Raw genomic sequence first — 26,613 nt, 5'->3', positions numbered from 1 at the left:
AGTAAGGAACGAGGAAATAGATGCTCGCTATTCAGGTTTCTCTCGCGCATATAGTATAGTGCGTCTTTTTTACTCTCACGGCAAAAGCACAGCAACCTGATGCGCTCGATGGAGCTGTGCGGCTAAAAGGCCTGTTCACAAAAGGCGCTTTCTATATAAACGATCTCTTGAACATTTGGAAACCCGATCTTCGTAGATAACAACAATCTCTTCCCCTCTCTGAGGTCATGACCGTTGGGTCTAGTAAAGGTCCCTCACGTCGAGAAATATCCCAGTGTACACTTCATACAGCGATATCTACCGTACGTACGACTACTATACCATGAGTGATAAGGAAATCAAACGAGATATCCGATTTCAACATGCCGGAAGTGGCAAACGATTACTTAAGCTGTCCCTTTTCCATTCTTTAAAGTAAAGGACTGAGGATGAGCTGGAGCGTTGAGCTCGTTCATTGAAAATGTGAATGAAAAAATGGCAAGTTAAGTTCTAGTGAAATGGGACGTTAGAAAAAGAAGGAGAAGGTTCTCTTTACATTTCTATTATTCTCATCGAAATTCTGAACCGGACATGAAAACCGTTGATAACGTCCGTAAGTAAGCGACTAAATGAACAAAGCATGACACACGGGTCACGACATTTTGTCGACAACTATTTTCTGTTTACAGGACTTCATGGATTTAATAAAATTTACATGCGCGTTAACGTGTGAGCCATTCAAATCCAAGTAAAAAATTCAATCCAAATTCAGAAATCTCAATATATAAGAATTTTAAATCTTATGGAATTATGTATATTAGTGTGTTATTTAATCAAAACACCAGCCGTTAAACGATCTCGTACAAAAGTGGAAGGTATACCACTATGCCTAGATACAGACTGGACACTTGTATGTTAATAAAGCTATCTGGATTAATTAATTTACTGCATTCCAGATAAGCTCAAATATGTTTTGAAAACTTGATGCTTGAAAACTGAAAATGGCTGAATAATAACAGGCCTATTCTTTATTTGGATCAACAATTAATTAATATGTTTATATTTTGGGTAAAAAGACTTTATTCCTCGTGATTTATTCCTAAATTTATTCACAGGGCGAAAATAGTGGGATTTTTGGGACAGAGGTAATAAAGGTTGAGTGGACTAATAAAGAGTGAGTCGGGGAAAGTGGAACAGGGAAATCTAGAGCAAACACGTAAAGTATATCAAATAGATCTTTTTTAGTGTGAACAATTTTTCAAGCGATTGGCTGGCGGAACATTCTTGATCATATTTTCGTTCTCAGAAAAGTGTCCTTGTCAAACCACGAAGCATGAACACTACCCAATGGCTATCTTATTTTTCGGATTGTCAGTTTCTTTGAGTTTCTTTCTTTTTGCATATGTGGTAGAGACACGGAGACAATGATTAGGCATACATCGAAGAATAAAACAATAGCCGTGTTTGCGCTTAAGTGTGAAATTAATAAATTATGGTATTCAAATTTATTTGCAACTTTTGGTTACCAGGTGACAGGTCGATAGGCTCAAGTTCCTTCACCAGGTGGTGCTTCTGCAGTTGTCGACAACTGTTGTTTTGATAAACTTGAAAGAGCAAAATTGGAAAAAATTAATAATTGTACAAGCGGATTTTTAAAAATTTGTTGTTGCTCTACATAACATTAAAATGGCATCGAGTTCATCAAAATCGTCCTTAAAGCTAATGGGATCTGCTAAGAAAATAGATTCACCGCTTGCCAAGTACAACAGTGCTGGACAGCTGACTTGCATCGTGTGTAATAGCGTTGTCAAAAATGAATTGGTCTGGACCGCCCACGTCAATGGAAGACTACACCGAGAAAAAGTACTTTCTTTGAAAAATCCCAAAGTTGAAGCACAGTTCACCAAGCCTCAAATTATTCCTGCTGTCAAACGGAAAGCAGACTCAATAACTACTAATGGTTCCTCAGCTTCACCATCCAAGAAAGGAGTTCCGAAAGATTTTTTTGATAACCAACCTCCTAATTTCATTGCCCCAATGCCAATCAAAAGCATCCTAAAAAACTCAACAAAACCCAAGTATGATTCTAATGTAGTCAAAATTGAAACACCTACCTTAATTGAGGACATGGAAACTGACGATGCACCTGAAGTGTCCTCTCAGACACCAAGTGGAACTGAAATATCCCCTTCACAGCCAGGAGATGCTATTTCTTCTAATGCCATACCTGAGGGCTTTTTTGATGACCCTAAGATGGATGCCAAGGTTCAATGCCAAAGACTTCAATGTTATTTCTACTTATTTAACCTAATATCTTTATATTTGTTTATAGGTTCGCCAAATTGAATTCAAAGACCCTGTAGAAGAAGAGTGGAACAAGTTCCAGAAAGAAATTGGTGATGAAGTTACAGCATCAGTTGCCATCCAAGAGGAAGATCAGGAAGAATCTACAGCTGAAAGACAGCTGGAAGAAATTGAAGAGCAAATGATAAAGTGGGGGAGAGTTCTTGAGCTGGAACAAAAGAAAGAATTGTATGGCCAGCGTGTTCGAGCTATTCGTGAATCGATGGTAGAGGAGAAAGAGACAAGTTCAAGCGACGAGGACGACGCTGAAATGGATAAATTCTTTGATTGGCGATCGAAGGCTACATGATCATTTGTCCACATACGTCCTGCAAAATGTTGATGTTAAATATACCGGAAAGCACGATTTGATAGTTAGATTTATAATGTATTTCAGTTAACTGAACAACATCTATTGCCACATCAATTATATTACGCATATCCCGCACCACTTCAGCATTGCATCATTCCGAGAAAAAAGGAAAACATAAAACTTTTGCTAACTGAAGTCCAAAGGACGATGAGCACACATGGCGAAATTTAAAAAAAAAAAATTAATTGTGGAATGGGAGCTGATGAAAATTCTAGTGTAGGGAGCGCTTTGACACAGTTTCCAATCATGTCTTCGAAAATCACTGCACCTCGTTCATTCCAGCAGCCATGTGTCTGAAGCGATATGCGACTGAGAATCCCACAAGCTGCAGAAAATAAAACAAAAATTACTTAGTTTAACAATTTAGATAAAACTTAAGAAAACAAAGGCAATAATAATAACGCTAAATTTAGGCCTAGCTACGGTAAAGCAACTACAAAAAAAAATGAATTCAAAGAACCGTGTCCAATAAGCTCAAAGCAAAACAACACATAAGCCATAAAATGATGAACATGTTAGTTATGGAGGAGACCAGTACCTTGAGTCCTAGGAATGAGTGTTATGCAAAGATGGTAAGTGTGAAGGAGAAAAAAGGGTACGGTAAAATGGAATAGAACAAACGGGGGATCAACGGCAGATGGATTCGTAGGAAGAATTTAGAGAAAAGCACCGGGGTGGCCCTTTGGGTCTTTCTGATTGCGATAGCGTACGGTCAACCACACTCCAACGAACTGTAGAACGCAACATGGAGACAATGACACACAAGAAAAACGATTTAATTTCACCTATCGAAGGCCGAAAATTATTTTACGTTAAGACTTCGGCAACAGTTTAATGTGCAGCCCCCAAATAAAATAGGGAGTACAAAGTATTGCGACAGGTCATGCAATTTTAATTAAGCTATGATGCCTCCAATTCGATATCAATTAAGTAATGATAACTACGATCTCGGAAGGAATTTCATTGGGTGCCTTCGTTTGTGAAAAATAAGCATGTTTCTCCTTAAAATATTACGTTTGAATACTTAATGCTATTTACATATCACATAAGCAATGTTGAGATCTGAGTTAAGTGTTAGTAAACATGTAGTAGTAACTTATGTATAAACTAAAAGAAAAGGTTATATTATAATTCATAATTCAAAATACCTCAGTGAAGCTGAAGAAAAGACCGATTCCACCTGACACACGGAAACCATAATTGATCATATTTTCAAGCGCACTTTCACACGTTGGACGATCACTGAATTTTTCCGCGCATCCGGTACCCGAATCAGTGGTATTGTGGAATCCACAACACTTAAAATTGTTCTCAACATCTGCTTTAGTGGCATTGTCAGCACTATTCCAACCTGCTACAGCTAAAGTGTTCTGTGGGGAGAGAAAAAAGGCTAACATATGTTGTTAATGAAAACAAATATTTACAATTTACCTGAGTATCTGAATTCACAGCAAGGCAAGCACAGGCTATGGCAAATTGGATGACAAACAAGATGAAAAGGACCACCATATACTGAAAAGTATAAATAATATAAAATTATACATACCCAAAAGACACCAATACTAACAAATTTATAAACTTACGAAGAAAAGAAGCACTTGATGATGTTTTACAGCTCCAATCAAACCCATTATGGCAATTACCAAGAGAAATATGCCACATGCTACTATCCCACCAATAATAGGTAAGCTAGTTACCAAATTGGCAGCTTTCCCATAGGTAGCTACTCCAATTAGGATAAACCCAACCAACTAAAAAAAGAAAAGTTTTACCATTTGAACATAACATGATGATGTAATAAAACTTACAATGTAGAGGATATTAAGAGCAATAAGTGCATTTTTGGAGAACTTAAATCCACCACACATTTTGATGAAATTGTTGAGGAAATTTCTGAATTAACTCTGCACACGACTAGCAGTCACTTGACTCACTTCCTGAATGGTGAAACAAAGGTATTGATTAAAGAACTTACACCAGGTTTATCAGTTTTGTTATCTATCCTATCCTATATGCACACAATGCTAAATTTTGTAGTGATTACTCAACTTTCTTATCATTAGTAAGGGATTCATAAGTCAAACTCGAGTCACACTTGCACCTTATTGGACAATATTAGCCATAACAATTTTACAACAAAAATCAATAACAGTGACATGTTTTTAAACCTTTTTAACTTAATAAAAGTAAGTGTGTCTTCTCACAAAGTCGCGGTGACTTCTCGGGTTACCTTATTAGTTTATTAGTTGTTACATTAATCTTCTGTTTACTACAATAAATATTTTGCTTTTCTTATTCTATAGTACATTCCAATCTGATTTACTCAAAGCAACATAACAAGAACATACAACTATATCTATTTTGCCATTTCTTTTATACAGTGTATGAACAAAAAACTTACAATTACCTAGCTCAACTCTTTGAGTCACTTTAGAAATGATTGTGAAAGTTGGAAGTATTGGAAAGCAGCTGTTCTGATGACTTTTCTACTGACGTCTGTACGCCAGACGTTGCCATTCGCTTACGTTGACAGTTCTTGGATTACATGATATTTATTCCTTGACACAATCCGCGACATCTATCGGCAAATATGTGAAGCAAAATCATATGTCAACTATTTGGTGATCCGCCATTTTTAATGTTTATGTTTTTGTACTTGGCGTTGGCGGTATGGTCGATTTTGGAATAAACGAGTGAATTTGTGAAAAGACCTGCGACGTGCTCATATTTTGTTATTCTTTGGCGTCGTGAAAGTGATATTTTGCATGCGATGTCAACACTTTCAGATTCTTTACTGTGTTTTCAGCATTGCAGTAAAATTAATGTGTTCTGCTTTACCATACCCAACAATTGTCCAGCATGTGAAAATGAGTTGTCTAATACAGATTTGCCCATACCACCTTTTCGGTAAAGTTAATTCTTTGTTTCCTTAAGTAAGTTAAAACTTACTTTAATATTAAATGAATAATACTAAGAATTTTGTAAAAGAATAATAAGTATTTTCATTAGTGCTAGTAAAAATAGTCCAATTATTAATAATTCAAAAAATTTTATTGTTTTCTGTGTTTATGTAGACTTCCAAGTCCTCTAACATCAGAAGCTAAAAATTTTAGTCTTTTGATAAAGCCAACATTTGGAAATTTCACCAGGTTTGTTTAATGACTTCAAAATTACATGTAGGCCTATAGGCCTCAACTACAAATGATAAATATTTATTTCTGAGCCTCTGAGGCAAGGCATAATTAAATTTATAACACACTCCATTGCTGCTACAAAATTATCACTATTTACATTTTATTGCAGAGATTTCAAAAGAGGTGATGTGCTGCATATTGCTCTTTCAAATTCAGAGAGCAAAATATTTGAATTCAATGAAAATGGAATAAGCTCCTCTAGTTTTGGTTCCTATTTGAACTGGACAAATTTTCTTTCTGTCAGCCTTGCCACATTACCTTACGCATTTTCGGAATTAGATAAAGTTTTGGAAAATACCATTACCATGGATACTTGGGCGGCAGAAAGGTAATATTTTATTTATACAACGCCATGTAAAAAAGGGATTTCTTACAAACATTTCATTTATCAATTCGCCATTTATGTCCACCTAGATATGATGAAGTTAACAACAATTGTTTCGACTACGTGATATCCGTGTTAAATGCGGCCAATAACAATTCCAATTCCAAGTTGACAAAAATTCAATTAACACAAGAGATCATCTCCCCAGCTATTAACAGAACCATCCGCTTACTTTCTATCGTTAGAAATGTATCGCAAAACGGTTTCTTTCTCCAAGGCAACCATTTTGAAGAGCCTTAAATAACCAGTTGATGTCTACTGCCACGATATTTGATGTATATTGAATAAACGAATTCTGATTTTTTTTTTAATCAATATTCTTTTTAATTTCGCTTTGGTTCCCATCTTTTTATATAATCATCGAAGTGACGCTGACATCTAACAATCATCCATAGTGAAGAATATTGGATGTTATTTTTTTCTAACTGCTCCAAGCGGTCTTTCAAAGTATCAAGTTTTATACACAGCAGTCGCGGGGTCATAATAATGAGGCTTGGATCTACACATTTATCTGTGAAATGAAGAAAAAAATAACTATTTAACATCAACATTTTTACTTATTTTTTTTTCGTGGTTTTTGCTTTTAATCGAAATCTATTTTCTTACCTATCAAAAGAAAGTCTATATTAGGTTTAACCTTTCTTATTGTAGCTCTCTGTAAGTTAGGGAAAACTTTCATCATTCTTGCAACAACCGAAGGGTCACACTTAAGTCGGGTGACCAAGTATGAAGATAAGTTGTGATCAAGCTCAATTTCCTTCCTCTCTTTCCAATATTCCTGAATATGACTACAATAATTTTGTTTTCAATATATATTTTTATCAAAAATTATTTAGCATGCTTTACGTTTTAAAAGACTCGATGCGCGCTCTAAGAACCCACGGTTTTACGGGTATCTTGGATTGCTGTAGAGTCTCGATACGGTTTCGTAATTTAACAGGGCGGTTTCGCAGTACCCACAAATCATTTAAAAGATCTTCTTTCTCCACTCCAGCTTCTAAAAATTTAGTTTGAAATTGACCTCATTATAAAGTCTTTGGAAATTGATTGTCTTTCTTTGTAACCCACCCAGACAAATATTTACTCCTTCCTGAATTCTCAAGTAAGACATACTCATAAGGAAGCTTTTAGTTTCTAGTTGATTCATGATTTCCCCAATTGGAACCTAAAGGACATATATATTACATATATATGTTGATAGAATATAATTGTGAATAAAATTTTGAATTACTCAACCTTCAAAGCATGTGCCAAGAAATGAAATTTTGATGGCTGTTCACACTCCATAGCTTCCATTTTCCAATTAGACACAAGTTTCTCAATTTTTACATTTGGAAACTTCAACAAGCATGCACAAGCATTGACATTTTGTAAGTCATTGAAGGTCTTTGAGATGATGTCTATCTTTGAATTTATTTCCTCTGCATATAAAAAAAGTAAAAAAAAAAATGTGTTGTTTTATTCTTGATTTTAACACTTACCAGGAGATATGGATATAAGCCATGGGTATTGCATAAATGTTTCCTTTTCCAACCCTTTAGATTTTAAATATGCAAATGTTTTGTGAAAAAATTCTTTCCACAAAAATGGATAGAACTCTACAATATGCTCTGCCTCTTGCTCAGAAAGCTTAAATATTTCACACATTAATGCCATGAAATGTTGAACCCGTTGCTGGTAACTGATACAAAAAATACCTAGTTATTTATACAAATCTTGATCTGCAATGAATATCATTTGCACATACATGAACTTAAAAAAATAAATAAACCCACATATTTTACCTTCCATTCCATTCCAATTCTTTGAAGTCAAAATAAGTCTCATCCACAGCTTTACCAAAATTGGGAGATTGGATTGTCTTTATTTCTAATAATTGACATGATGTGAAGATTCGGCGGGTAATTAATTTCTTTAAAAAATTCGTTTCTAGTTTGGCTCGAAGTAATGGAAACTGAAAATTACTTGCTTTAACGCTTTGCATTCTAGCCCCATTTCCGAAACGAATAAAAATCCTCGATAGTTGAGATCTCAATATCATCTTCCTTGTCTCAATATTTCCTTGTTTAAATTTCTATTGCATTAATGTTTCTAACTTCACCTAGAAGCTAGAAAAATGTCAGTCACAATCGCAATCAAAAAGTCCGAACTATGAAATCCGAGATGTTTACGAAACTAAAGTTGTCTGCTAGAGTGTTGCCGCTACTTTTATTTCAAGTTGGTTTTTATTTTTGACTTATGTTTTAGCTTTTACTACTTTAGCTAGGTAATGACTTATGAGTAGTGATAGCTAATGAATTTAAACACTCTGATTTTTAGGCAAAAGCTTATTGAATTGTAAATTATGCATCGATGTTATGTGTAACATTTTAAAAAACCGTAAAGGACTAAAGGTAATGGCATTCGTTTGCTCGGAAATTCCAGTATGAAATAACTTCATTTTTATTTGTGATAATTAGCAGGACTTCACACATAGACCCATTCGCACCCACTAACAATCGAAAAAATGATAACCTCCGGAGAGCGATAAAAGTATGTACCTCTGGACTCGAAACACACTTATCATTCATTGCGGAAGAAAGAAAGAAAAGTGTTGCGGCAGCTTCACAAGGTTTCAATCATTTAGTACAGCACAGCCTTTTGACAGGAGACCCCATCAGCAAAGGCAACAATTCCGCTTCCCATAGGGTCTCTTCTCTTTCTATCGCTCAGATCGGAGTATATATATATACAAAGAGAGTTTTTAGCCAGATGGACAAGATGAGCAGCTGAGAGAAAAAAAAAATGCCGAATTTTAAAGTGCAGTAGAACAGAAAACGAGAAAAAGAAGTAAATATAAGATGGGGAGTCAAGACAGAAATGGGTATGCTAAACAAGAGTCATATGATCAACTCTGTGAGCGTCTTTTGTTCCTAGAATTGGTCACGGTTCTTATCCTTTGTACAAAAATCGCTGTTGACCAGCGGCAACAACCGTGAAAACTCTGTCTCTCTCCTCTACTTCCATTTTTCTAGTGTATAAGTAACACGCAAAAAATGGCAAAAGTTAAGGAAAAGCTCACAGGACTGAGAAGTCATGCGAGATAGGAATAAGTATCCTTCTGTCCTTCGGTTCTCTCCAAATATTCCTTTTCGATCAGAATGTCAATACATTTCTGTATAATACAATAAAAACACAAGTTAATAGAAATGAAAAATGACCGACAGCGTACACAAAAATATTACCTTAATTATGTGCACTCTTGGCTTGAAACGAGACGATAGCTGATTAAGGACCTCAGCCAGTAACTGTTGATGTTTAAGTACTTTGCGCATCTTCATGATGCGTACAATTGCCGCTTGGATCAGTAGCTTTCGATCCTCTTCTAAATGCCTTTGCGTGGCTTCTTGCTCTTGTTTCAATTCAGCCTTCATTGGAATGTTGATGTTAACACGCAACTTTTTGCTAGGGAGAGAACAGTAAAAACAAAAAAGTGTTAGTCACAACTTTGCGAGACATTGAGAAAATACAACGCTTTCTCGTTGATAAACACATCGGAACAGAATTGTTAATTACTTTTTGTATCCAACAAAGAGAGAGAGCTGAGAAGTTTGTTGCAAATCATTTTCGTCATCTTCGGACGACAAGAGCTTCGATTTTAAGAGAATCTGCGCCACCTGTTGAAAAAGTCTGTGAATTAAAAAAAATTCTCTAATATTTGTTCAGTAGAAGTTACCTGCAGTAGTAAATCCATTTTGATTCCAGTTGCATCACTTAACTGATTGGCTGTCCAAGATGTTGAAACATTGTATTGCAAAAGTACAGCCATTTGTAAAGTTGATGCCTACAAGAATAAAAGATGTTAAAAATTTTGTTAATAACAGTAATCTCAACCAAATTATCAAAAACCTGAAGTGTGTATCTATTTTTGAAACAGTTGGTGACTAATTCGCCTTTAGACATTTGATAGAGCCAGTGCAGTTTGCGCCCACTGTGCTGGCTGCTGTAAAAAGTAGTAAAACGTTGGACGGAGCGCTCGAGTTCGGATGGAAGAGAAAAATTGACTGATTGCTGAAACGGCCAAGAACCAGATGACAGGACCTGTTGCACATGCGATGGAATTATATTTAGACAAATATAAATGTAACGATTAAGGGATTCTCAAATCTATTTTTGACACCAAACAAACCTGAATACTGAAATCGATGTCGAGTGGTTCAGCAGAGTTGGCCAGATGTCGCTTAAATTGTTCGTTGAGATCTTTACTGACTCCAATGTCTTGAAACATACGCTGAAGCTTCGAAGTATACTCGAAGCCACAGGCTTGCTTTAACTTGGAGATCATTGATGCTTCAGCGTCGTCTGAAGCCGACATATGCTGCACCAAACGCTTAGCCAGCATTTTGGAGTAGAACCTTTGGAATACGTCTTTGTCTTCAATATACTTGAAGACCACCATCTGTGTACAGAATTAGATTCAGTTTAAAAAAGTAAATAACAGAAAATGTAAAAACCGACCACTTGATTTAGCGTATCCTCTAACTCGGCCTCTTCGGGATTTTTCGCGCTCTTTTTCAGCAAAAGATCACAGTATTTGGCCAGTAGTTCTGGCGATTTCGACGAGGAGTTGGCGGCCTTTGTCACGGCATTGCTATTGATGAACTTTCCGCAAGCTTTGTCCAATGCAGCCACAAATCCGGCATCATTATGGAACGCCGACATAACGAGGGCGTTATATTTGCGGTGGACATCCAGAATGGTAGTAACATAAACCTTAAGAAAACATTCGTAAAATTTATTACAATTCTTTATGTGTCTAAAAATGTACACCGTACCTTAGGATCATTGTGGGCGGCTTCTCCTTCGCGTTCGATGGCAGACAAACCTTGCTGGGTTATGTGATCTTCAAGAAGTGTTCGCAATTCTGTTAATCCATCTGATATGCGTGAGACCAACTGGTACATTCTTCCGAGATCATCATGCTTGTCGTCTGCAAGGAGGTGTTGAAATTCCGCCTTTTTAAAGAGAAGGAATAATTAGGAATTCAACATAGAAGACAAAATAAATTAAAATGAAAGATCGCAATATACCTGAAAGATCTCTAAATGTTTTTCTATAAGGACTTTTTCACAAGTTTTGCTCAGCTTGTCAAGGGTGGCTTCATGCAAATAAGTCTGCACTCGTTTTTGCTCCTCAGCTAACCGCTGTTCGGCACGTTTCATGTACTCAGTCACTGGGTTGTGCCGTAGAAATTCAGCGCTTTCCCGGGTATAGAAGCGCTCTGTATCCTCTAAGAATGAATTCTCGAATGAATCTTTATACACAGATAAATTCTGCCCCTTTGCCGTCTGATCCTCTTCGTTCAAACCTAATGAAATGTTGATTTTAATTAAAGTTCCGAAATTCTCGTTCAAGGAATTAAAGCTATCACAATACCAAGTTCAACGTAGCAGTTCATCACACCACTAACTAAACGGGTATTAATAGGTTCACCGTTTCGTTCTCGTTCAATTAGTTTCAGCACAGCATTCGTAACCTTTAAATTCACAAGTTAGGTGATTTTATTATTCTGTAAAGAAAGAAAATTGTGCTTTTCGTGTTATACCTGTTTGTGAAGATGACGAAACAAATTCTCTCTCCATGTCACAAGTGCCAACTGATAAATTTCGTAAATTCCTTTCTGTCCTTCTTCACATTCTCGCTTCACCCAGTGTCTATTGCAATAAAAATTGGCATAAGAAATAGTTATGCTTAAACTTCACTAGATGTGTTTACCGGTTCAAATAGGCACAAACTCCATTTAAAACCTTTGAACTAAACTGATACTCCTCCCATTGCTGTGTATAAAACTTGAGAACAGGCTCATCCATGTAGTCAACTCCATTCTACCAAAAGCATAAAAACATATTATTAAAGAAATATTCACCCATTTCAGTTTAGAAGATTTTCATTGGGATCTTACCTTAAGAACATTGATTAAGTGAGACTTGAGGTAGTCTTTTAATCTCTTATACAGCTCATGGCCCACAAATTGAGCTCCACCAGAAGCCTGACTCTTTTTGGCTTTACTGGTAGCTGCAGATGGGATAGAAACTGAATTTCCTCTACCCCCCTGATTATTTACGTTGGTACAATAATCATATACATGCCTGGAGGATTAGAACCTACATTAGACGACTGATTTAAAAGTGAAAAAAGTAATATTACGTGTAAAGGTCCATATATTGCTTTTTAGACATCGCCTGTTTGTTATAAACTTTTTCAATGCCTTGTAAGAGGTCCGACCAAATTTGATCCAGATCAATAGGTGCTTTAGACCCATGACTACTTTGGCCACGTTGACTGGACATGATTGCACCTACAGAAAGGAGTACAATGTAATTTATTAACTGAAACTCTACCCATTTCTTAAATGCAACAAATTGTATTTAGGAGAAACTAACAACTGGTATCATTTTAAGTAATGTTTACATATGAATATAACTTGACTTTCTCAGAATTTTATTCCAGAAATTAATAAGTATAATTTAAAAATTTGACAAAGAATTTGAATTCAAACAGTTGACGATTTTTTAAAGATAAAAAAAAACAGTCGTTCAAGTTTCTAGCAGCAGAAATTCCCTTAGAAACTCATGGCAAAGCATCAGGCTTTCACCATGGAACTTCAGTTATACAACTGGTCACTACTTCGTACATCAACATAAATCATAACTCCCTGCATTTGCTATTGTTTATTTAATATTATCGATATGTTATAACTTACGTTAAATTGAAAATAATTAGCTGCAAGTGATCCTACGCTGATTGTTCACAACTTGACTTGACGATCGTTTTTTCAGCTCTTCCTCAATTACTACATACAGCGTTGTCACTTTGCAAATATCACAAAGGAGAAAAGAAAAACAAATCGCCATTCGCCATAGAAAAAACGGAGTAAAGCAGGCAATCTAAATTCTATAATCTATATATCGAAATCATTTCCGACTTTTGCTTAACTACGTCCTGATCATTGCGGATTTGCGGTGAAGCAACATTCGTGTTGAAGGGTAACGGTTTCTTATCTACTTAGGCTAATACGTATAGTAATGCCGTATGCGGGTAGTGCACATTTTTATAAAAAGGTGAATTGAAAATCAAGCCGGATTGACATATTTTTCCTAGTTTGGCGTCGAGAAAGTCCAATAACTCTTCCACAGGGGAATCCCCAAATAAATTTTTCGATAGAAGTATTCCTTTGAATTTATTGTCTGCGTTGTGAAATGTAGGCCTAACATTTCGGTTATTTTCGCCGATTTTCGCAGTATTTTCATCCTTGTTTCTTCTGTTTTCGAACATTCCAACCTAAAGCTCCCTTGCTGGCTGAGCAAATCTTACAGTAAAAAAAAAAAAACGAAAAATGAAAGAAATAATAACGATATTGGGATAGGATGTAGTCATCTTTCTAACCCGGCAGATAAGAGATATGTACTTCGGCCTAATAAAATTGACACGGATTAAAGTTTTAGGACAAAACAAAGTTATATTTAGGAATGTGGACCATCGCTATCGATCGCTGCATCAGTTCTTTAGTTGCTCCAAACACGCAATCTGTTTCAGTAAGTTTTCGATTAAAAGTGACTGTTTTCTAATACATTTAAGCATTATAGGGACTTTATTGCTAGGGTGGTCATCTAATTTATGTTGTTTTAATAGCAGCAGGTCCGTCTTGGAATGTTCTAACTTTTCCGCCAGTTTCTCCTTATCCGATGTAACAACGCTCAGCTGTTTCGAGATTCTCTCGATTTCCTAATAGACGGAATAGTTATAATTTATTACTTTTTCTTTAACAAGCCTATTACACGGTACCTTTTGGAAAGATTTCCGCGATTGCTCTTCAGATTTCAGCTTCTCCAATACAGCGGCCATTTCTTTCTTGTGAGCTTCATGAAGCAATTGCTTAGATTGAATTGCACTTTTCATCTTTTTTGAATTTTCCCTGAGTTGACTCAATTCTTGTTTCTGTTGATCTCGTTCTTCTTCCTGTAGATAGACCGTTGTCACAAAATTACACACACAAAAAAAACAAACAAATATACTAACAAATAATTAATAAACGAACCGCTTTTCTTTGTTGAACCCTTGCTGATTCCAGTTCATTTTGAATGTCGCGCAAACGTTGAGTTAAATCTACTATGATTTGATGTTTGTTTACTGCAGATTTTTCCCGAGGCTCGGATCGCGCCAATGAGACTGATGCGTCCTGTGATGTGTTCTTATTACGTTCATGTAGTTGATACGATGCATCTGTTTGGGATTTTTCTGTGAACTGGCATCATTACAATCGTACAAAAGAAAAAAAAATTATCGAAATATTAAATTCTCATGTAAATATGCAAAAAATCTAATAAGGGATTCACATTTTATTCTTAAAAATACTATGCGACAAAAATAAAAAAAACTTTAAATTGTGTAATTGATCAAGAGATTCAATCAAATACTCGATAACAAAATTTACATACGCTTTCGGAATTTTTTGAATTATTTAGTTTGTTCACTAAGTCGAAAACTGCACTCGTTTTTTGTTCTATCTGTTGATCTGGATAAAGAAAACATTTAATATCACACAGAAACCACTGAGATCATAATTAATTTATATTAGTTAACATTTAACAAGCGTACTAAGGTTTTGGTAGTGTCGGATGCTCGCTTCGAAATCAGCACAGTCTGCAAGTGGTTTGTTTCGTAATAATGGCATTTTCACGTAAATTTCTTACTTCTTTATAAATTACGAGGGATTGGAGATAAAAAAAACTCAAAATTATCTGGAAGTACAAACTAACTAAAAAGAAAGATGCAGAGAATTTCTAATATCTGATATAAAATGAGAGCAGAAAACATATTTAGGCTAAATAACAACGAACGTTGCCTCGGCAACCTCTCGTAGAAAAGCAGCTGATCCGACTTGTACATTAATTTGTCCTAGTTTGTGTGTGAGGCGTTGAGTCGAAGACTTCTATTCGGTTATTGAAGACCACAGTGAACTTGTTTAAGAGAAATTCACAAGTATTCCATGTAACTTAACTTTATAGTCTTTAAATCCTCAAACCCATTCTTAGTGGAATGAGCACAAGTTCATCCGTCGTACAACTGGGTGCCGTTTCGTCCATGTCAGGCCCACATTCAATCTTGGAGATTGGTGAAAGAAAAGAAAATAAACACACACCTTCAGAACATGATACATCAATACAGCAAGAAGGCTCTTCTCTCATGGAGAACAATCATATCAAGGAATCTGCCAGCAGTTCAACTCCTGTGAACAAGCCTAATCAATCATCTGATCCAAACGATTGTGTTCCTGAGGATGATGAACTCGGTTCTGAAGATGTTGCTGCAGGCATTAGTAATAAGGATAAGAGACCACCTCCTCTTGAGGTATGTTACATATTTATACCTTCAAATTGTTGAGATCTGCAAATTTTTGGATCTGGGTAATTGTGCAATACCAGTATTAATGAACACACAGTCAGGGTGTTGCAATGTCCTTGGTCTGACATAGATACTAACTGTCCCTTCATGTATACATGGAATCTTTAAAATAACATATTTTATTCATTAAAATACTTAGATGGCCCAAGATCCTAGCCTCGCAGCAGGGGATGGTCCTAAAACTCCCCTATCTCCAAGAGCTAGATCTGCTGGTACATTAAAAACAGATCGAGAAAAGAAACTTGGCCATCGGAGAGTAGGAGAGGGTGGTGAAGTCACCTACAAAAAAGTAAGTGACCACAATTGTATTGCCTACAATAATATAACTACATGCTACTTATTAATTAATTAGATACACACTTCACAAATTATGGGCTCCATCCAATTGGGTATCAGTCATGCAGTTGGAGGCCTGGCATCGAAACCTGAAAGAGATCTCTTGATGCAAGATTTCATGACCATTGAAACAACAAACTTTTATTCCCAAGGATCACAACTGACTCCAGCACATCATTACTCAGATTTTCGTTTCAAGTCATTCGCTCCCATCGCCTTCCGATATTTTCGTGATCTCTTCGGTATTCAGCCCGATGACTTTCTGGTGAGTTAAAATGATGCAATTGGTTATTATTAATTGCCCTGATACTTATTGTGATTTTTTTACAGTTATCGCTCTGTAACGAGCCGTTAAGAGAATTGACTAATCCGGGAGCTAGTGGATCTATTTTCTATCTGTCCGCCGACGATGAGTTTATCATAAAAACTGTACAACATAAAGAAGGAGAATTTCTTATGAAACTTCTACTTGGTTACTACATGGTAATATATACATCTTCATTATATATATCAGTGCAAAATCTTTTATCTCTTATTATTTTATTTTTCTAGAACCTCAATCAGAATCCTCGGACGCTACTGCCAAAATTTTTCGGTTTATATTGCTACATATGTAACTCGAAAAACGTGCGGATGGTAGTAATGAACAATTTACTACCGTCTTCCATTAAACTACATGAAAAATACGATCTCAAGGGTTCTACCTACAAGAGAAAAGTACGAATTTTGACCTTTGATAAATAGTTTTAAATCTATTTTTTATAATGACACTTTTCTCCCTTTTGCAGGCCTCGAAATCGGAAAGAAGTAAAACAGTTCCAACTTATAAGGATTTGGATTTTCTGGAATTGCATCCCGACGGAATTATGTTAGAAGCAGATACATACACCGCACTGATTAAGACCATTCAACGAGACTGTCGTGTTCTGGAAAGCTTTAAAATTATGGACTACAGTCTTTTGGTTGCAATTCACAATCTGGATCTGGCGGCTAAAGAAGAAGCCGAGCGCCGTCGCAACAATTCAATTGGCGAGGAAGACAGTGGAGAAGAGAATGGAGCTGTGGCTGGGACATCCTCTGGAGCGACGGCTCATCCACCACCTCTAGTTCGCAGCCGTTCCATCAATCGTCAAAAATTGGTGGCTCATTCCACTGCTTTAGAAAGTATCCAGGCAGAAAGTGAACCCATTGATGAGGAAGATGATGTTCCGTAAATATTTCAGAGCTCATTATATAATTTATCAGTAGTTTATTTAACATTCTATTTTAAAATAAAACAGACCCGGAGGCATCCCAGCTCGTAACGCCAAAGGTGAAAGGCTTCTCGTATTTCTAGGTATTATCGATATTTTGCAGAGCTATCGACTGAAGAAAAAGCTTGAACATACACTCAAGGCTATGATTCATGACGGGGTATGTTCTGACTTTTGATTTTTTCATTGTAAAGTTTTCTTCTGAACAAAACATTTTTTTTATTTCAAACTTTATTTGGTCTTCCATTTTCATAGGACACAGTTTCAGTTCACCGTCCTGGCTTTTATTCGCAGCGTTTTCAAAACTTCATGGCCAAACAGGTCTTCAGAAAGGTGCCCTCGCGTAAGTCGAAATTGCTATTAAATGTCAGTAACAGAACCTCATCCAAAGATTTCATACCTCGAATGTGATGTTTGGAATTCTTTACCTATCTTTTATTCTAATGTAACGATATTAACTCCAAATGAAAGATGGGGTTTCCAGTTGTCTTTGAGAGACAATTTTAATTAGCAAACGTAAAAACGAAGCAGCTTATTCCTTTTATGAAAATATTTCTGTCGATCGGGATTTCTCTGTGTCGTTCTCGATTTGTCCTCCTGTCTCTTTGATTTTCTCGGTCCTATTCAAGTTTCCGTGATGGGTTTTGGAACTGTATCGTTATCCTCCTCCTTGCCTAAATGTGTGGCATTCCGTCTGCTCTTACGTTTTCACGGCCTTTCTCAACTTTATGTCTTTCATACTCTTTTCTCGTTTTCTGCCCCTCTAACTTATTGCTCGAAAAAATACCGAATCAATTTACAAAAATCGGCTCGCAGTGGATTTGCCAGAATTTAAAGGCAAACATCGTAAATTCCGCAACTTGGTATCCAGCTACTTAGGTAAATGCTCCGTTCAGAAAAATTCCAGCGTTATGAAGTTTTCTACTCATCTATTCCGCACTTATTTTTTTTTTCCAAATCTATAAAAGAATATTTTCGTTTTCGTTTGGCGTTCATGGTTAGTGTTCCCAGATTCGTCGCACAGTGCACTTCGCATGTAATTTTTTTCTTTTTCGTTTCGTTTGCCGTTCGATGGAACCCGAACATTCAACTTCTTGCACTTTGTTCTCGATCGCGTTCGTGTTATGAATATGCCGATTTCGACAACATTCCATTTTTTTTTTTCACTTCGATGTGTCAGTTACTGATAATTTTTTACGTTACGTTATCGACGAGCATTCGTTTCTTGATTTTTTCCTCCCTCCTTTCATTTTCTAGTCTCGGATTTTATTATTATTTTTTTTTTCGTATTGTATCCGAGGCGAAAGGTCTTGATTTCAATTCCTAAGCGATTCCTAAGTTTTTAGTCGAACTCGATTTCTTAGTCCCTTCAGTAGTTTTTGATATTACGATATCCTGCTTATTATTAGTAGACTTTTGATTTCTAAAGTCGAATTTACGTACTTTGAACATAGAGTCTAAAAATCGTTTCCGCAACAATTTTATTTTTCTTTATTATTATCTTTATATTTTCCTTGTTGAACTCTGATTTCGGTTGGTTTCAGTGACCTTTTTTTCTCTCTCTCTCTCTCTTACTTCTGAGTCATCATAGCGACGATTGAATATTTTCGAACGACTGATGCATTTGAATTTTCCTCATTTTTTTGTTTTTGTCTGTCTGCGATCTCAGCTTTGAAACACTCACCTTCTAAGAAGAAACTGACAGCTCGGACACGAGCAACCTCCGTCACGGATAGTGCAGCTCCGGCGAATTACGACCAGCTCGCCATCAGCCAGGAATCAGGTAACCTACATCGTCATTGCAAACCAGCCCACACAATCCAAACTTAGCGAAATCTGCCTCTATTCCAAATATGGCTGTGTTGTACTTTACTGATGCCCACGCAAATTTGCCGTGGATTTCACTTTGTCCCGAGTGCTTTCTCTCTCCAGCCTTAGTGAACAGCGTAGGCGCTTTCAGAGTTATAGTTAAAAAAAAAAAAAAAAAAACTTCAGAGAAAGTTTGCTGTTATTGTTGTCTGCTTTCGAATCGCCCAGCGTCGGATACTGGTTCAGCTTTGCCACATCCGACAGGAGCGAATTCATTGTCAGGACCAGCACCTGCAGTTACGTTCAACAATTCAGTGGGCGGATCCGGTGGTTCCAGCGCTGCCGGGAATAGTGTCGGGGGTGGCGTTGGCGCTGGCGGAAGTTCCAGTACGCCCGTCAATTTGCCAGCTGTCCTTAAAGATCGTGTGCCAAGCAACTTGAGGTCGGGTTCGGGGGCCGGAGCAGGCTCCAGGGGTCCACCTCCACCTGTTCCTCCGCGCTCGCCTAAGCGAGTTAACATTGCCGTGCCAACGTCTCAAGGAGGGGTGTCGGCTGGTCCGACTAAAGGTGACAAAAAAACAAAACAAAACAAAAGCATCGGCTCCTGTATTTATACACCATCACGCTTCGATGGAAGTTTTATTTTTTCTTCTTCTTCTTTGGTTTGATCCATTTTTTGCGAGTTGAGCATGACGTTATTTTGTTCGGTAAATGTTAGTGTCGCTCAGTTCGTTTCGGCGTTTTATCCAATCCCATCTCACTCCCCCCCCCCAGTTTTCTTTTCGTTTTACTAGACGTGGGTCGTGCCAACCCGCGTGTATTGTATCGTTGATTTCCCACCGCGTTTCCAGAATTAATCGTTGATACCCTGAATTTTTTGTTTGACTGCCGCGTTTGCCGTGAAATTGTGTTTTCCATTTGGTTTTGTTTTTGTTCGGTTTGTCGTGCCTAACCTTGAAACTTGTTGGTATGCCCATACGATGCAGCGGCACGTAGTTTGCTGTTCTGCTATATTTGCATGTAGTTTGCGGTTTTCCAAATGTTGACCTCGTCGTGAGTCGCTACTTAACATCTCTAACGTGCCATAATTCTGTCTCAACCAGTGTCTTTTCGACCACGAGCCAGCAACGAAGATGGAGAATCTCGAAGCCTCCCTTCATCTTCTTCTTCGTCATCGACTCCCCCTCCCGCCTTTGAGGAAGTTCTTCGTTCCGGGCCGGTGGAAAGATCCCGAGATCAGCCATCCATCGTTCAGGGACGAACCGGCAGCAAATCTGTTAGTGCTCCAGCGAAGAGGAGCACCGAGACAACTGTCACTAGAACTTGGAATTCCCACGCCGAAGCCATCAGGTGAGATCTCCATCTTGAAATGGTTTTGTTTTTATATTCCTCAAAAGTAGAGGGCGATCAATTTAAAAGACACCGAAGACATCTTTGGTTAGGAATCCGCAAGGTGAACGTTCCGGAAAAGAAATCGAAACTTCGATTATCAGTCATACCCAAGAGCTTGTTTGTTTGACAAGTCATCATGTCTTCAGGTTAGAAATCGAAGCGCCAAGTTCCGATTTTCTCTTCTCATTGAGGAAAAGGCTAACAGTACTCCGGAATCCCTTGGCATTTGCATGTTATTAACACGAATCGATATGTTGTGCATATACGTGGAAAATTTTTTGGGGATTCGTCTTGAGGGTTTTGGTGGATTGTGTGCACGAACTGGCAAAGTATTGAGGTACTGGTCATAATTTTACTAACGATGTCTAATAATAGCTCAGAAAGTGAACCAAAGGCTTTCAAGTTGTGCTCGCTGACTCCTTGCGTGTTGTCTCTAATCTAATTTTTGTATTGGCGATTTTTCCACTTCAATGCCTGTGCTCGGCGCGTCTGGTTACACAAGCAGCATGTCGGAAGTCCAGCTGGAGGTACGGTCGAATAGCAAAGCGTCATCGCTGGGAAGCGCGGAAATACTACGAATGGCCAGCGGTGTCATTTCCGGAGGCCACACACCAACTCCGACATGGACCGAAGGAACGCCTTCGTTCACTGAATCGTCTTCCTCGGGTGAACTAGGTAATGAAAATCGATTTTTATTGGTTTAGCATCGGAACCCGTATGTATGGTTGTGTCGTCATTGCTTTTGAAGGGTTTTCAGGATCGCCGAAAATGAACCAAGCGTCTAGCAGCTCTGTCCGCTCCCGCGCGAGAGTCGTCCGCGAAGAAACATCCTCGGAGTTTCATCAGGATCATGAAATGGTGAGTTCCGCTCGCATTCCGTGAACGCTTTTCCGCCGGCAAAATAAAAACGGACCAGCATCAGAACGAGCTAAAAAAAACAACGAACCTTAAAGAGAGACTACACGTTCCGATCAAACGGATCGTCCTTGCGAATTTCAATACGTCTTCCTGGACCACAAAACCCTTTTTCTTTTAAAATTTTTAAAGCCTAATTTTCAATCTTGGCCTGCAACCTCATATATATCACAAGCCTCCTTTTTGCTTGCTACTGCTACTGTTCCTCTAATAGTTTATGGCATTCGGACGAGAGAAAACAATTTCCTCGACCCTCCCTTCGTTAGTTATTTGCATATCGATGGATATCTTCTTGCCCCTCGCGTCAAGTCGCTAAGAAAAGATCCTTCCACTCTAGAGAATGGTTGTCCCCCGCAGTTCTCAATGTTGCTACTAAAAAAACGTTGAGTGTTGATTTCGGACTTTGTACATTGAACCGTTTACAGACGCACCTCTAGACAGCTGAGACTTTTGTCGACGACTCTTGACGCCGGGAAATGGATGGCGTGTGCTGATGAAGAGAATTTACGAAAAAAAAAAGCATTTGATAAATGGTGGTCTTTGTGTATGTTTGCCTTCTATTTGCTTCGTCTCTTTACGTACTATTTGCTGTCACTGTTATCACTACGTCTTATTTTTCGGTGGGTTTTCTCCTTCCCCCTGTCTTTTGTGTGTGTTTCTCTCTGTTTTTTATGTTACAAAGAAAAAAGGAGATGAAGAAGAAAGTGAGATCCACTCGACGCGGTTCTTTGTGGAAATTCAACGTGAACACTGCCCCTATCACATGTGATCAGTGGTTTGTATATCCAGAGTTGTTATTTCCACCTATGAAAGATAGTTGTGATTCTCTCACTGGTTTTGGTTCCTTATTATTAATTTTTTTGGGCTGATATGACGATCGTCGATGTTCTGAATGGCCACACATTTGGTTTCTACTTTGAAGGGGGAAAACAAAGTCGTCGTATCCTACTATCTCTCGTTCTCTGGTTAAATAATTGTGAATTTTTCATTCATTCGGTGGACTGGTTGCCTGTGGGCTTATTACGATTCCATATCGGGAGTCTTTTTTTTTTTTTCATCTTTTCATTCTTTATTCCTTTGTCTTTTCCGTCTTGACCTATCAAATCATGGGTTTTGATAGATTCTGCGTTTGCCCCCCTTTTTTTTTGGTCTTTTTTTTTTTCTTCTACGTGTGATGTCAGTGGATATATCTTCTCTGAAATCCCGTTTTAACAAAGCAATAACCGCCAGAGAGTGTTGGATCTGCTTTCCTGTACATTGATTGATACACCTTATCTAGCTCCCGATACCTAAATATCCTTTTACTGTAAATGAAATGCTTCAAGCAGAGCTTTTCAATTTGTCTAAAATCTCAGCGTGTCGGTCATGACGGTGCGTACTATGTAGTTATACACTTTCTCTTCCAAACCTCCCTCTGTGTCCTTTTCTCTCTTACTGTTAAACATTATCACAATTATCTCCCAGCTATGTTTAGGAAAGACTTCCATCTTATTCAGATTTTCCCTTCTTTCTTCGTTTTTCCCCGCAGTATTTTTCATAACCTACCATTCTGAGTGTTGTATATTTCTTTCCTTCACTCTCTCTCTCTTTCTGTCCTTTCTGTGTTGACTATTTTTTTTTTTTTCTTTTCTCCTTCCGAACCTGTGTTACAGCGCTGGCAATGTTTCATGGTTTCTTCTTTTTGTGCTTAGATGGAGCCTATCACTAAATGTTTTATCCGTACTTTCCCCTCTGTTGTTCTACATATATATTAACCGTCAAACCATGAGTAGATAAGAGAAGTGGATTGAAGTTGAAGGAAACATTACAATAAAAAACTTGAAAAAAACAAACATTCGTCTGTAATTTTACTAGGAAGAAATATACGTTATATACGTTGTTCTGAAATGATTGCCACCTGAAGGGAAACTCCATATTGTTATAGAAAAAACAAATCAGTTTAGATAGCGAAGAAAGTGGAATAGAAGGTTAATGCGGGTAATTACTTAACACTGCTAATTAAATCGTTCTATGTAGATATTTTCTTTGACGTTGTATTTGTTTAAAGCATATTCCGGGGACGATTTTTATTTATCAAAAGAAGGACATTTCACAACTTTTTGTGCGACGCGATAAAATGAACCAGAACATCGAAAACACGAGCAAAAAGAAATACTTCTATTTTTTAAAAAGAAGAAAAAAAATATTGTCTGAAATTGAAACTTGTATATAAAATCCTCCGAATTGAGGTCGATCAAGAATCTCTTGTCACGGACGGAGTTTTATGGGAAAAATGTAAGATGTGAGTGCTGACGAGCACTTCTCATGATCGCGTTCTGGTCGAGACAAATTTGTCGGCTGGGAGGGCACCAAGAGCGTCGTTCATAACCTTGATGACAAGTTCGCCGACTTGTTTAGCCATTTCTGGTTTGACTTCGGCGAAAACCTCTTGCGAATTTTCATTCAAAAAGTTGTTGACCGTCTCACCTAAATTTCGGCCATTCAACAAGATCAAACGTTAATATTAGACCAATAGAGTTTCAATGGGCTGAGCCGATTTAACATTGCGCAATTAACTGCACCTACATACGAAATAATAAAATACGATTATTACCTAGAATGGGATCACCATTGAAAAGGTTATTCAACCTCATGCGCATTTTGCTAACATTCAAGTCAAGTACGTTGTTTGCCACCTGGAGGTTTTGGTTAGGTGCGTTTCCTTTCAACACCAAGTTGCTCGTTGCATCGACGGTGACGTTATCTGAACAAACATTTCAGTGAATTAGATTTTTATCTTCTGTATAAGCAATAATAATGCCAGGGGGGGGGGGGGGGAATGTTTCATACTCAGAATATTCCAAAAAGTTCCAGTTCCTTCGACAGCTAGAACAAAGATCCGACCCGATATTTTGTATTGACCTGTGATGCGGAGCTCAGGGATCGAAAGTCGAAGTTTCATGACCATGGTATCTGGATCGGCCCTATAAAACATCGATATTAGAATGGATGACACGTAGTTTACATTTGTATCTAGAGAAATGAACACCGGTATGAAGCGGTTTTCACTTCAAGCCACCTACGTCACACTGATGGTGGTGAACTTGGACAATCCACGGACCTGGATCTGGGAGAAAGTTGACCTGAATTCGCCTTGCACTAAGTTGACGCTTTGGATAAACATTGGGTCCTGATTTTCAGAAAAAAAATTTATTCATTTCATAAATCGAGAATGAATAAATGAACGTTGAGAATAAGAGCGACTATTATAACAATTTTTGCGGACTTACCAGAACGGGAACATTAATTTCAGGAATGCCTACATATCGTCAGAATAAAAAAAAAAAGAAAATAGCTATTAGTATAAGTAAGGAAAAAGTGAAGACGCTAGTGAGAAAATGAAGAGAAAAAGTTTAGAAATGGAAAACGGATGATTCATTACAACCAGTCAACAATGCTGACTTCTACTACAATAGTACGTGGCAGCTAACAAAACAACTTTCACTTTCATCCCCAATATTCATTCTCCATGCCAAATGCGAAACTTTTCTTACTCCCTTTCCCCACTGGGAAAGCACAGAGGAGAAACAGTATATGCAATTTCGTTGTTAAAAATCACCCCACTCTCAGTGAAAGGCTGACGAAAATTGGCTGGAAATTTACTTTACAAAAATAAGTTTTACCTGTGGGCATAAAAGGTCTCAAGTCTTCGACGATCTTAAAAAGGCAAGTGTTGAGCGCATTCCGGTTATTGGAATCGCACTGTTTTAGAGAATCACCTTTAAAGTAAACAAAAAAAAAAATGTATTAATATAATCATTCCACAGAAAGGAAAAAAAAATTTATTTTAAGTAATTGCATTGCGTAAATTAAAAACTGTCTGCATTGTCCTTTTAACGTAAAAACACACTCGCTCCGTTTTTTGCTTGTTTGTTTTTTTGTGAAAGTCGGACTATTTTATTACGCGAATCTGTTATATAACTTCATTCTGTAAATTACCACTCACTTTCTTTCACTCTCGACTCTCATAAAAAAATTATTATGACTAATTATTAATTTCAATTTTTAATATTTCGATAGACTGGAAATACTTTGAGTTTAGTACCTAATGCAAAACCTTCTATCACTTGGTGGTTTTTTTTATGTTCTGTTATCTTTTGAAATTATTCGGGGATAATTGTTCAACACAAATTTTATGGAAGTCAGGTAACAAGGTAAACAAATAAACAAACAAATTACTCTATCACAGGTGTTCTAGCTTAGTTAAGACTATAATTGCCATGCAGATAATGTGACATAGCAAGGCCAAATACAAATGATTAGAAAAATTTAACTTACCGAATTTTCCGGCAGAGATTGATACGAAAAGAGTAGCGAAAAGAATAGCGGCCGACGTCCACATGTTGATCACTTTTTAATTTTCTGTCTTACTCGGTTGCCAACGTCCACAAGACTGATGTTTTAACTCACCAACCCAGAGGACAAAATATACCAATTTCTTTTCCCTCCCCCTTTTTTCTTGGTCACCTCCCTCTCGAAAAGTTCCCCCCCGCGGAGGATGGAAATAACCGGTTCCTTAATTGACCAAAATCCCTTTCAATTTAACTGGTAAAAATGTAATCCTCCAAAACCTAAATGAATAAGACCCCAAATTCGGTGAGAGTAAAGACTTTCCAGTTCTCGCGTATACAAGTTGACACGTTAAAATAGCGGCTATTTTAGATGCTACATAACCAGTTTTGTCGACAATAGCACGACTCGATTCAATTAAACGGGCAAGATGCCCTTGATCGACCATTATAAATCGGACTAGAATTTAGAAAAATATGCGCAATCATCGTGTCGCTGAAATTTCCCCACTTTTCTAACTAAATAAGACACTCATCCATTGAATTTGAGAAAGTTTTCTCGGCGAAAAAAAACAACAACCTGTGCGACAAATAACAAGTCGGCTCTACGGTCAAAAGAACCAGAAACAGAACGAGGTCATGGCCGGAAGCATCGAGGTGCGAAAGGTGTTTCGGTTTTCTGATGTGTCACGGTTCGGAAAATCCAGCCGTTTCGACCTTGACGGAAGATTGGTCTGCTCGTCTTCAGTTTACACATAGTCATCGGCCACGGAGGAGTCTTTTCCGTTTCCTTGTTTGCTATAGTCCAATGGGGCTCGCCAGGTGCTCTTCAGTTTTCCCACGATGTGTCATTGAGAAAGCT

General features: G+C 37.5%; 8 protein-coding genes across 21 annotated transcripts; 3 read left to right on the top strand and 5 right to left on the bottom strand.

The window, feature by feature from the left end:
* The first annotated feature begins 1,508 nt into the window (after positions 1-1,508).
* On the top strand, positions 1,509-2,863 carry LOC124310905 (zinc finger protein 830-like). Its single transcript, XM_046775057.1, has 2 exons — positions 1,509-2,244; positions 2,312-2,863. The coding sequence occupies exons 1-2, from the start codon at positions 1,666-1,668 to the stop codon at positions 2,630-2,632; spliced, it is 900 nt and encodes a 299-aa protein (XP_046631013.1). The 5' UTR covers positions 1,509-1,665; the 3' UTR covers positions 2,633-2,863.
* On the bottom strand, positions 2,690-5,226 carry LOC124310923 (tetraspanin-31-like). 3 transcript variants are annotated; one of them, XR_006909733.1, is made up of 7 exons: positions 5,103-5,226; positions 4,504-4,632; positions 4,279-4,446; positions 4,127-4,207; positions 3,844-4,065; positions 3,234-3,426; positions 2,690-3,020 (listed from the first exon to the last, which is right to left on the bottom strand). XR_006909733.1 is itself a non-coding variant. In XM_046775089.1 (6 exons), the coding sequence occupies exons 2-6, from the start codon at positions 4,561-4,563 to the stop codon at positions 2,955-2,957; spliced, it is 597 nt and encodes a 198-aa protein (XP_046631045.1). In that variant the 5' UTR covers positions 4,564-4,632; positions 5,103-5,226; the 3' UTR covers positions 2,690-2,954. The 3 variants fall into 3 exon arrangements, 1 of the variants encoding a protein (XP_046631045.1); XR_006909741.1 differs by having other exon boundaries at positions 5,097-5,194; XM_046775089.1 differs by lacking the exon at positions 3,234-3,426.
* Positions 4,770-6,583, top strand: LOC124310911 (MKRN2 opposite strand protein-like). 2 transcript variants are annotated; one of them, XR_006909732.1, is made up of 5 exons: positions 4,770-4,920; positions 4,999-5,628; positions 5,770-5,844; positions 5,999-6,217; positions 6,304-6,583. XR_006909732.1 is itself a non-coding variant. In XM_046775069.1 (5 exons), the coding sequence occupies exons 2-5, from the start codon at positions 5,466-5,468 to the stop codon at positions 6,512-6,514; spliced, it is 642 nt and encodes a 213-aa protein (XP_046631025.1). In that variant the 5' UTR covers positions 4,777-4,920; positions 4,999-5,465; the 3' UTR covers positions 6,515-6,583. The 2 variants fall into 2 exon arrangements, 1 of the variants encoding a protein (XP_046631025.1); XM_046775069.1 differs by having other exon boundaries at positions 4,777-4,920; positions 4,999-5,602.
* LOC124310901 (transcription termination factor, mitochondrial-like) lies at positions 6,143-8,463 on the bottom strand. Its single transcript, XM_046775042.1, has 7 exons — positions 8,059-8,463; positions 7,756-7,955; positions 7,511-7,695; positions 7,343-7,439; positions 7,121-7,271; positions 6,881-7,062; positions 6,143-6,785 (listed from the first exon to the last, which is right to left on the bottom strand). The coding sequence occupies exons 1-7, from the start codon at positions 8,313-8,315 to the stop codon at positions 6,598-6,600; spliced, it is 1,260 nt and encodes a 419-aa protein (XP_046630998.1). The 5' UTR covers positions 8,316-8,463; the 3' UTR covers positions 6,143-6,597.
* A 225-nt stretch (positions 8,464-8,688) lies between these two features.
* LOC124310889 (cullin-1-like) lies at positions 8,689-13,120 on the bottom strand. 2 transcript variants are annotated; one of them, XM_046775019.1, is made up of 15 exons: positions 13,017-13,120; positions 12,461-12,611; positions 12,216-12,402; positions 12,029-12,138; positions 11,859-11,967; positions 11,690-11,789; positions 11,344-11,621; positions 11,089-11,268; positions 10,772-11,026; positions 10,443-10,712; positions 10,163-10,354; positions 9,990-10,097; positions 9,830-9,930; positions 9,499-9,718; positions 8,689-9,428 (listed from the first exon to the last, which is right to left on the bottom strand). In XM_046775019.1, the coding sequence occupies exons 2-15, from the start codon at positions 12,601-12,603 to the stop codon at positions 9,348-9,350; spliced, it is 2,334 nt and encodes a 777-aa protein (XP_046630975.1). In that variant the 5' UTR covers positions 12,604-12,611; positions 13,017-13,120; the 3' UTR covers positions 8,689-9,347. The 2 variants fall into 2 exon arrangements, with proteins under 2 accessions (XP_046630975.1, XP_046630985.1); XM_046775029.1 differs by lacking the exon at positions 13,017-13,120 and adding an exon at positions 12,725-12,742.
* A 520-nt stretch (positions 13,121-13,640) lies between these two features.
* Positions 13,641-15,054, bottom strand: LOC124339897 (ciliary rootlet coiled-coil protein 2-like). Its single transcript, XM_046792914.1, has 5 exons — positions 14,912-15,054; positions 14,752-14,828; positions 14,352-14,558; positions 14,099-14,272; positions 13,641-14,038 (listed from the first exon to the last, which is right to left on the bottom strand). Exons 1-5 carry the CDS (start codon positions 14,985-14,987, stop codon positions 13,811-13,813), a joined length of 762 nt encoding a protein of 253 aa, XP_046648870.1. The 5' UTR covers positions 14,988-15,054; the 3' UTR covers positions 13,641-13,810.
* A 150-nt stretch (positions 15,055-15,204) lies between these two features.
* On the top strand, positions 15,205-23,594 carry LOC124339791 (phosphatidylinositol 4-phosphate 5-kinase type-1 alpha-like). 10 transcript variants are annotated; one of them, XM_046792905.1, is made up of 16 exons: positions 15,207-15,664; positions 15,858-16,007; positions 16,071-16,319; positions 16,385-16,537; positions 16,607-16,771; positions 16,843-17,264; positions 17,335-17,467; positions 17,563-17,650; positions 18,124-18,186; positions 18,977-19,090; positions 19,345-19,683; positions 20,220-20,466; positions 20,559-20,654; positions 21,014-21,183; positions 21,257-21,366; positions 21,849-23,594. In XM_046792905.1, exons 1-16 carry the CDS (start codon positions 15,353-15,355, stop codon positions 21,858-21,860), a joined length of 2,823 nt encoding a protein of 940 aa, XP_046648861.1. In that variant the 5' UTR covers positions 15,207-15,352; the 3' UTR covers positions 21,861-23,594. The 10 variants fall into 10 exon arrangements, with proteins under 10 accessions (XP_046648865.1, XP_046648861.1, XP_046648859.1 ...); XM_046792903.1 differs by having other exon boundaries at positions 21,257-23,594; XM_046792909.1 differs by lacking the exons at positions 21,257-21,366; positions 21,849-23,594 and having other exon boundaries at positions 15,205-15,664; positions 20,545-20,654; positions 21,014-21,145.
* Positions 23,441-25,892, bottom strand: LOC124339914 (protein takeout-like). Its single transcript, XM_046792915.1, has 7 exons — positions 25,741-25,892; positions 25,086-25,181; positions 24,693-24,721; positions 24,486-24,592; positions 24,253-24,386; positions 24,017-24,166; positions 23,441-23,889 (listed from the first exon to the last, which is right to left on the bottom strand). The coding sequence occupies exons 1-7, from the start codon at positions 25,802-25,804 to the stop codon at positions 23,726-23,728; spliced, it is 744 nt and encodes a 247-aa protein (XP_046648871.1). The 5' UTR covers positions 25,805-25,892; the 3' UTR covers positions 23,441-23,725.
* Between the last annotated feature and the right edge of the window lie 721 nt (positions 25,893-26,613).

This window comes from Daphnia pulicaria, chromosome 1 (genome assembly GCF_021234035.1).
Source record: "Daphnia pulicaria isolate SC F1-1A chromosome 1, SC_F0-13Bv2, whole genome shotgun sequence".
In the NCBI taxonomy this organism is placed as follows: Eukaryota; Metazoa; Arthropoda; class Branchiopoda; order Diplostraca; family Daphniidae; genus Daphnia; species Daphnia pulicaria.
The sequence above is the reverse complement of the archived record's forward strand: the minus strand, read 5'-3'. Positions and strand labels throughout refer to the sequence as shown.